Here is a 9397-nt window from a genome sequence, read left to right as displayed (position 1 = left end):
CGACATTCAGTACGTTTCCCTGGTGAATTCTGCATTTCTTTCAGTCTGATAGACGAAAGAAATGCACAAATGTGTTGACAGGGAGATTACACATTTATTCAAAGCAAAGTATAAACAGATACACGTTATGATGAAGAACATATGTATGTGTGTGTTTTGCTGAACAACTCAAACCAGTCAGAGATTTAAAAAAATTGTTTATTTATATAGAGTAGGTTATGCTTGGGGTTTTGCACACACTGTTTATGCATTTGGCAGACACTTTTATCAAAAGTGACTTACAGGTAGGGTAAGCGGGGTCTTGCCTAAGGACTGCTATTGGAGGTAGTACCTTTCATGCAGGGGATTTGAACCCATGTCACCTACACGAAAGGTAGCAATCTTAACACTACACTATCCAGTCCAGCCATGCTATGTGCCACAACATTTAAGTGGACTTTGCACTAACAATATGACAAGCTTGTAATAATGCAGCCTTACGTAAAACAGTTTGCAGGGGTTACATCTCAGATGTCCATCAGTTGATAATCAATAACCCCGTTCAGTTCAGTTTGTTTACCTTGTGCCAGTTCGCAACAAAAATCTCAGAAAACTCAACAAAGAAAGTATGTGTAAGTAAGTTTAGTTTCCAGTTCAGTTGAAAACAGTCAGCATAGTTTTTATCCAGTAAGGTAACATACTGTGTACATATTATTGCTTCAGCATCCAAAATCTAATATTACTATACGTGATATAGCATACCAATCAAACAGAACAGATCTGTATTTTTACCATAACTACATTTTGTTGATCTTTATATACTTTTCCTCAATGACTTTCATGCAGTGGTCTTAATATACCCACATGTTGAAGTGTCCTTGAGCAAGACAGTGAATCCCATGTTATCCCTGATACTTTCATCATTGTGTGGCTGTTGAGAAAAAGCGCTCCATACTGTATACAGAGCGCAAATGTGTTGTTTTTTTCTTGTCGGCTGCATTGCAATGATTCAACAGTGTACTGTGAGATAATTGTCCTTCAGCAGACCGTTCCGAATGCCATGAGTGACTACACCACCCTGTCACCCATATAGAAATACAAAAAAAAAAGAAGCAGAATACGGAACATGGGAAAGGTGTCTCTTAACTGATTACAATCAGTTTCAAAGTTTCAAAGCTATTCCGTAAAAAAAGGTTTTTGTTCCCTGTCTTTGTGAAATAACAGAATCAGCTGGTCTTGTGGTATTTTTTACATTCATATCATAAGCCGTAGTGATATCAACCGTTGTTTCTGTTCTCCTGTAAACTTAGGAGAATGCCACCTATTTGCCGTGTTTGCTCTAAACCTTTTATATACCTGTCTTCATGTGGTTTACAAAAGGTGGGATGGTGGGTGGCCGTTTGGTCAGGGATGCAGTCCCTGCACAGAGCATTCTTTAAATCTGGTGGATATTTGGTTACTTACATAACTCCCACGTAGTTACATCTCATTACTTCCAACAAACAGGCGATTCATATAGCAAGAGGTTCCTGTCCCCCAGAGTCAGTGCTGAATACTTACAGTGTTAAGCTATGTATTCCAGCTGAATCATGATTTTCAGACCTAGATTTTATTCAGTCTGGCTGTGTGTTGAGCAGTCTCTGGTATAATTCAAGATACATTCAGCAGACATGGAAACAACCATAAAGAGCTTTGTAAATCTGTTTGATTTTCTGCTACTGTACACACCGTACCTACTATACATCAATAGAGAGGAACAGCTGTTTTGAAGTGCCTATATACATGATCAGATTTTAAATTACACGCAAAATGTTCATCTGTTCAGTTGGATTTAATATCTTCCTTTTAAACTAAACTACTTGCTAAACAGGGAAATCTTACAGCAGACACATTGTTCAATTTATATCACAAATGTGTGAAACACAGCAAAAAATGTGTTTTCTTTATGTTACAGAATGTATTTTCCCACATTTGATACACAAATTGGTGTAAAAATGCAACTCCTTTTTTAAATCTAATACAAATATTTTCCATGGTGATTGGTAGAGTGAGATAGGTGTGGTATAAGAGTGTGGGGTGTGTGTGTGTGTAGAGGGGTGCCCTTAAGTAGGAGCAGACTTTATCACTCTCCTCCTGTTTAGTGTTGCTTCTTCCTCCCAGATCACATCCAGCAGATCTGCATGAGTTTCTCTGATCAGATGGAGGGAGAAACATAAGGAGAGAGGTAAAGCCGAGAACTAATCATTATTCTGGTAGGTTACCTTTCCATGCAAATACGATGTTAGAAACAGAACTCGTACTCTTAATGTTGTTGTCTCTTAGCTTTCTTTCAAATCTTCCTGCCTTTTAGGGCAGGACATTTTCTTTGAGCTTTGAATGAGTACAGTTGGTTTTGAGCGCTTTTGTGTGACACTGAACTTTGTTGTAGTTGCAATTCAAAGTGTCTTGTATTCTTACAGCGAGCGCAGTTTCTGTTGCACACAGTAAGTTGCAATTCTAGAATATTTCTTTCAGTTCGTCTAAGTGTTAATAATTTTTCATTCTGTCAAAATTGTATGCTTTCAGGGTATAACATCAAGTTTTGAGTTGTTGTGCAATGAATCATTGTGGTGTATGTATCTGCTGCAGGCTTATTTGGATCTTCGGCACATTTAAAACTGAGGCTGGAAATATTTCTTAGAGTGTTTTTTTAGTTGTGGGTTTAACGGATTTTGTACCACAACCTTCTGTACCCTGAATGGCACAGTGTCCCACAGTTCTGTACAGTGAGGCTCTGTTACCTCTCTGCATAGACCCACTAGCTCTGGATTCCACGCTCAAGCGACCCTCTTCCTTCCTGCTAATTTAGATTTTACTTGTTTTGGCAAGCTGTTGAAACACTGCAGCGATTTTTGAATGTATATTAGATTACTCTAATTTCATCTGCATTTTAAAAAAAAAGTGTGTTACTGTATTTAGCACCCTAAATATACTTCTGTTAACATTCAGTTGAAAAATGTCTTGAATCTACAAAATGACTCTGAAGTAAACTTCGATTGAGAAAGTTTAACAAACAGTGACATTTAAAAGAAAAATAGATATGTATAGTATAAGATGCAAAGCTCAAATTCTTTCCACAATGAAATATTCTGCTCTATACCAGGTCATTCCAATATGCTTTAAAGCAAAGCACAAAAAAAAAGGAAATCGAGACTTATACAAGAGTAGTTTCTGAGTAGATACCTTATCCAATGAATATGAAAAGGAACTCTGTGAATATGTAGCTGGCCAGTTCTGATAAGAGCACCTGTGCTTAGTTAAGGACTGCTTGGCACTCAAATACTCAAACACACTAAAAAACTTCTTGTCACTTGGTATAAAATTTCCTCAGTCGTAATTTAGATATTTCTTTTTTTTTTCTATCTCTAGGAGTGAGCTGGCAAAGTCCCCCCTTGCAACTGCTCCCAGAGGTATTGAGAAAGGAGCTCATAATTTTTACAGTTACCAATACACAGATCCTCCAAAAGCAATTCCATCACTGGCCGCAGCTGCTGTCTCAAAATGCTGTTTACTTTAGGACTTCTCCTCCTTCTCACCCCATTTCCCTCCTTTCAAACCACGACCAATGAGAAGAGAGATGCCGCAGGAAGCGACGTGACCAATGCCCATGCCGTTTTCACCCTTTCGAAACCAAAAACCACTGCCGCCCCTTCCAAACAGATCCTTCACCCCACCCTAAAGCCAAACACAGTCAATCACACAGTTTTACCCACTGCAGCCTCCCATCAGAGACCCTCAAGGGTCCATGCTACAGCAGCCACCAAAAGCAGGCCCAGCCCTGTAGCAATTCAAACCACTCCATCAGCAGCAGCAAAAGCTACAACGACTAGTGGGACCATCTCTAACAAGTCAACCTCAGTTCGTGAGGTTAAGAGTAGCAAAGACAAGTCTGCCCCCACTGAAGCTCCAAATGTTCAATACACAAAGGCTCCTTCAGCCAGTAGTGCTAAAACCCCCAAAGACAAACCCCAACACTCTGTCAATCACACTGCTTCCGTAAAACCTCCATCAACCAGCGATGGGAGGACTGCCAAAGACAAGCCTACCCCCTCTGTGGCTCAAAATGTTCAGTCAACATCCATTAAGCCCGCTCCTGCCAGCGGCAGTAAAACCACCAAAAACAAGCCCACATTCTCTGTCAATCAGACTGTTGTTGCTAATGCTCCCCCCACCAGTGACGTGAAGTCCATAGACAAGCCTGTCTCAAAAGGACAATTTGTTCTGTCAACACCAGCAAAGGCTGGCACAGCCAGTGGTTCAGCTGCAGAAAAAAACAAGGTCACAGCCTCTGCAAATCACACCTCTTTGATCAAGGCTCCCAGCAGCACAAGCAGAGAAAAGCCTCCCCCTTCACAGCCAATCAAGGTGGTCATCAGTAATGGCTGTGGCTCGAGCTGCGCGAATGAGCAGGAGTTGAAGCTAAAGCCTGGCGCTCCTCTAGTGATGACCCATAAGATCAGCTTGCTGCCTGGGGGCTGCACTGGGGGTTGTGAGGCTGAGATGGCAACGCTCAAAGGACGTGTGGCCAGACTGGAAAGAGAGATGTCTTCTCTGAAAGAGAAATGTATGTCCTACTCATGATCTAAGTACATCTAACATGTCATATTACAGATTGGGTTTATGATTATGTTTCTCCTTGTTGCTGCCCAGGTCCATGTTCTGCAAATTGTCCAAATGACTGTAGTGGTAATGGGGAATGTGAGAAGGGAAAATGTATCTGCCAACAAGGATTCATGGGTTCTGACTGCAATCAGTGCGCTCACGGTGCAGACTGTAATAGAAGTAAGTGTTATTTTGAACTGTTGCTTTTAATGTCTCTTTTATTTGGCCTTTAACTGACTCTCAATCTCTATTTTACAAATTTAGAAGCTGTCGAAAGGAAGCCCAAGTCAACAGAAGAGACAGGGATTCTAAAGGTGAACAAAGACAAGGAGAATATGCAGAAGCAGAGGAAGGGGTCTCCTGCCAATGAGACTGACACTAATGTCAAAGCCTCTGACCCCAAACCAGGAGTTGCAAAACCACAGGAGAAACAAGACACTGCTGACAAGAAAATAAATGTCAGAATTCATTCAGTTGCCACAAAACCCATTCATCCATCCACTGGTCAGATTCCAAAGTACAATGGAATAATGCGAGAGGAGGTCCGCAAAGGAAAACCAGTAGTCAAAAAGGTCCCCCTAAAACCTGAGTCCAAGGGAGATGGCACCAGAAAACTAAACACCAAATCTGACCATCTGAAAGATGAACCCCAATCTAAGAAAATGAACAGCACAACTAGAGCTGTGACCATTCCCTCCAAAGCCACAAGAACAAACAAAACCCAGGAAAGGACAGGAAAGGAATCTCTGGAGCAGTCTACACTGATGGAGAAGAATGTTACTCGGTCATCTGAATATAGACCAAGCAAGACAAGCAAATCAGACAGTAAAAATGTGCAGTCTATTGACAACAGAAAAGTCGTTCTTAGCAAGACTGAGAAAGAGAAAACTGCACAGAAGAGTCAGTCAATGGTGAATGCAACCATCACAGCGGCATCAGATGGGACCAAACTTCTTCACAACAAAACATCTATCCATGGCTCTGGCATAAGCACCAGGAAGACTGGTGGATTGGGCTCGGTGACGGCTGTGAACATCTCTTCCTACACTTTCACTGTCATATGGTCATCACCACAAGGGATGTTCAAGAACTTCACCGTGATCCGAAGAGAGCCACGGACCGAGGGCGATGAAGATGAACAAGAAGGGTTTGAGGAGGAAGTTCTTGGAAGGGACAAGACGTCAGCAGCAAGAAATGCGACTGAGGTACACAGTGAGAGCACTAACACAACTTCCTCCTCTGCTAAAGCTGCTGGATCAAGAAATAAAGCCGAAACAAAGAGGGTATCTATGGTGGTCCCTGGCAATGTGCGCTCTGTGGAGTTCAGTAACCTCCGGGCAAACATGCGCTATGTTCTGCATGTGTATGGAACTGCAGCTGACAGAAGATCAAAGATTCACAGAGTAACAGCAACCACAGGTTGATACAAAAGTATTATATTTATGCATGATTCCCACACTATCAAATATAGTACAGTCAAGATAGAGAGCAACTAAGGTGCTACCTAATAAAATAAATCTCTTTATCTTCTCTTAATAGGCCCCGAGCCACCCACAGAGATGGTTTTCAGCAATGTCACAGAGTCTTCTCTTGCTGTTTCCTGGGCCAAACCAAAGACCATGCTTACAGGCTTCAGAGTCACATACATCAATGCCATTACAGGTCTGTCAAAAAATGCTCATATACAGATACACAGATCTTTCTAAAATCACAAATACAACCCATCCTCTTAGGAACAGATTCAGTATGTGTTTCTTACTGCACTGAGGCTTGAAAGTTGTTTCTCACTTTAAGTCACTTTGGGTAAAATTGTCTGCTAAATGACCTTAAGGCTTAAGTCGACTACATTTGTATGTGAGTCATAACTGTTTCAATATGATTCTTGTGGTCATCCTGTCAGGAGAAAGCCGCTTTGTTACTGTGGACTCTCTGCAGTCTCACGTTGTTCTGTCTGGGTTGTCTACTGGATCATCCTACATCGTCAGTGTTGCTTCAACTCGTGGCAGGGTCCAGAGTGATGAACTCACTTCCACAATCACCACAGGTACTCTATCAGCTAGCTTTCCCTTTATGTACAGCTACTTTTTTTCTACTTGGCATATGAAAACGGATACCAATATGCTGTGGATTATCTGTTGACTGCAGTGCCCGCCCCACCGACACGTCTTCAAGTCGTCAATATAACAGATACCAGAGCTGTGCTGCAATGGACACCAAGCCTGGGGAAAGTAGACCGCTTCATCATCAGCTATGAGTCCTCCAAGAGTGAGTGTGGCTACATGACAAACAACCATTGACAAAGTGCTAATAACAGATTTGACTGTTTTTTTGTTTGGTTGTTTTTTTTTGTCTGGCCACAGTTCCCAATGTGACAGTAACAGTGATGCTGCCAGGTAACTTAGTGGAGCATCAGCTGAGAGGTCTGCAGAGAGGCACCCTGTATACGGTCAAAGTGCTGAGCCAAAAGGACAGTCTTCAGAGCACGGCAATCTTAACTAGATTTACCACTGCGAACGGTCAGTAACAGAGGAGTGCATGAAGTAAAATTACAACTACTTACTTTTTACAAGCCGTGGGGGAAACAAATGCCTGCTCGTGCTGTGAGTTCTAACTGAGAAAACTTACGCGTCCATGGGTTTCTCATCTCTCTCAGTAGTTAAAGCCGGTGAGGTTGGTGCTCGCTCTGCTGTGATCGCCTGGAGGACTCCTGTCGTCTATCACAGCTACAGAGTGATCTACCAGGTGGCCGGAGAGGAGACAAAGGTGGGTCATAGTACAAATAGTCACATAATACATTTACAAACTTAGAAGATGCCAGCTCAAAATGTGTTTTTGTACATATGATAGGAAGTGATCCTGGAGCCCACAGTCACGCAGTATAAACTGAAGGGGCTGTTGCCAACGTCACGCTATATTGTTGTGGTACAAGGCGAGAAAAATGGACACTACACATCTGTTGTCACCTCAGAATTCATCACAGGTAAAAAGAAAAATTTCTCTACATTTTTTTCCTCTACAAATCAGAATGACATTTTATCAATACTCTGACCAACATGTTGTCGTCATCCCCAAGGAAAACTGCGTTTCCCCTTCCCTACTGAGTGCTCCCAGGAGCTGCTTAATGGAGCTCTGCAGTCTGGGGAAGTGGACATCTACCCACAAGGAAAAGACGGAGGAGCAGTGAGAGTCTACTGCGACATGGAGACTGATGGGGGCGGCTGGACGGTAGAGCAAATTGCTGTTGCGGCTGCCACTCTTGACACCAAACCAGTGAAAAATGTTGTTTGAAAGTAGCTTGTGTGTTTTGTAGGTGTTCCAAAGGAGGATGAATGGAAAAGCTGATTTTTACAGAACCTGGAACGAATACAAAGCTGGCTTTGGAAACCTGAGCGAAGAGTTCTGGCTTGGTACAGACAGAAGAAGCTCTTATAATCACCACATCTGAATGAAAATATGTTCTACTCTGTCTGCCTAAATCTAACAGTTTCTCCCTATCTAACATTAGGAAACGAGCTCCTGCACAAGCTGACCGGCGTCGGCCCTGTGAGTTTGAGAGTGGATATGCGATCTGAGAATGAGACAGCTTACGCTCACTACGCTAACTTCTCCATCGCTTCAGAGGACAGGAACTATCCTCTTAAAGTGTCTGGCTACACAGGAACAGCAGGTGTATTTCAAAGTATTGGAATCAAATGCAGTATAGCTGCAATGACTGGCCTATAAGCAGATTTCTTAGTGTCAAGAAGACTTACTGACTATGGCACTGAGGCAATGACATCATGTAAAAAACAGTTCATTTTCCTCATTATAAACTATAAGTAGTGCAAAGGTAAAAAAAAATCTGTGCTAAAATGACATCCTACAAATCAAACTGTGTACAGTTTTAATAAACCACTTACAAGATTGAAACTTTTTGCATTTGTGCTCCCCCTTTGAGGTATGTACCAACTCATGAAATATCCTGAATCGGTTTTATTTGATGATTGCTTCAGGGGTTTAAGATGACATGAGATTTTCTAACTACTAGGCCAAGCCATTCTTGAGATTATTGTGAAAGCAAATATTGCACGATGACAGCATTTACCTACGGGTGTAGTGTCTCGAGTTGTGGAATCTGTACAGTGGGGGAAAAAGAAAAAAAAATGAAGATGAAGAATTGACATCCATACCACACAGTTTAGATTTTAATGTCAATGTATTCCTCTGTCAGGTGACTCGATGACGTACCATAATGGGCGTCCATTCTCAGCCCGAGACAAGAACCCTGACCCTGTGGGGATCCACTGTGCTAAAGCTTACATGGGAGGCTGGTGGTACAAGAACTGCTACAAGACCAATCTCAATGGTCTTTATGGCATCAACAGTAATAATCAGGTAAGAGAAGTTAAACAGCTTCAACCTCTGTGTTGCAGTGCTTTGATCACATGTCACTGATTTAGCGTTTCTGTTCTGGCGTAGGGAGTAGTCTGGATAGACTGGAAAGGCAAAGACTTCTCCATTCCCTTCACTGAGATGAAGTTCAGACCCTCCAGGTTCTCTCCTACAACTCACGGCTAAAGATGCATCACCCTCCAAGAGCACTCCAACTAGAATATCTCTCATCTGACGGATGACTAAAGCTCCAGAAATCCAGCCGACAGTGGATCTCACGGCTGCTGCTCGTCTCTTTCCGACTGAAATGACCCGCAGTGATTTTGACAGCTGTCACTGCAGCCGTCGATATATTTGATTCAGTGTGTTCGAGTTTTTTTTTTTGTTTTTTTTTTTTTTCCCTGAG

The 9397-nt window shown here is 42.1% G+C and overlaps 1 protein-coding gene across 1 annotated transcript; it reads left to right on the top strand.

Annotated features, from left to right (window-relative positions):
* The first annotated feature begins 4461 nt into the window (after window positions 1–4461).
* Window positions 4462–9252, top strand: tnxba (tenascin XBa). The gene is made up of 14 exons (XM_075466493.1): window positions 4462–4582; window positions 4669–4800; window positions 4885–6039; window positions 6160–6282; window positions 6521–6664; window positions 6766–6885; window positions 6981–7136; window positions 7274–7383; window positions 7468–7600; window positions 7694–7845; window positions 7931–8027; window positions 8126–8287; window positions 8831–8994; window positions 9079–9252. The coding sequence occupies exons 1-14, from the start codon at window positions 4462–4464 to the stop codon at window positions 9175–9177; spliced, it is 2868 nt and encodes a 955-aa protein (XP_075322608.1). The 3' UTR covers window positions 9178–9252.
* Window positions 9253–9397: the final 145 nt, after the last annotated feature.

Source organism: Odontesthes bonariensis, chromosome 5, assembly GCF_027942865.1.
Source record: "Odontesthes bonariensis isolate fOdoBon6 chromosome 5, fOdoBon6.hap1, whole genome shotgun sequence".
NCBI classification, from domain to species: domain Eukaryota; kingdom Metazoa; phylum Chordata; class Actinopteri; order Atheriniformes; family Atherinopsidae; genus Odontesthes; species Odontesthes bonariensis.
The sequence above is the reverse complement of the archived record's forward strand: the minus strand, read 5'-3'. Positions and strand labels throughout refer to the sequence as shown.

What these genes read in the sequence shown, in the direction of transcription:
- tnxba (XM_075466493.1), top strand. Translation starts at nt 4,462, where the DNA reads ATGACCCATAAGATCAGCTTGCTGCCTGGGGGCTGCACTGGGGGTTGT. An exon ending in CTGATGGGGGCGGCTGGACG is followed by an intron (nt 7,846 to 7,930) that starts GTAGAGCAAATT and finishes TGTGTTTTGTAG; the next exon opens with GTGTTCCAAAGGAGGATGAA. An exon ending in GCATCAACAGTAATAATCAG is followed by an intron (nt 8,995 to 9,078) that starts GTAAGAGAAGTT and finishes GTTCTGGCGTAG; the next exon opens with GGAGTAGTCTGGATAGACTG.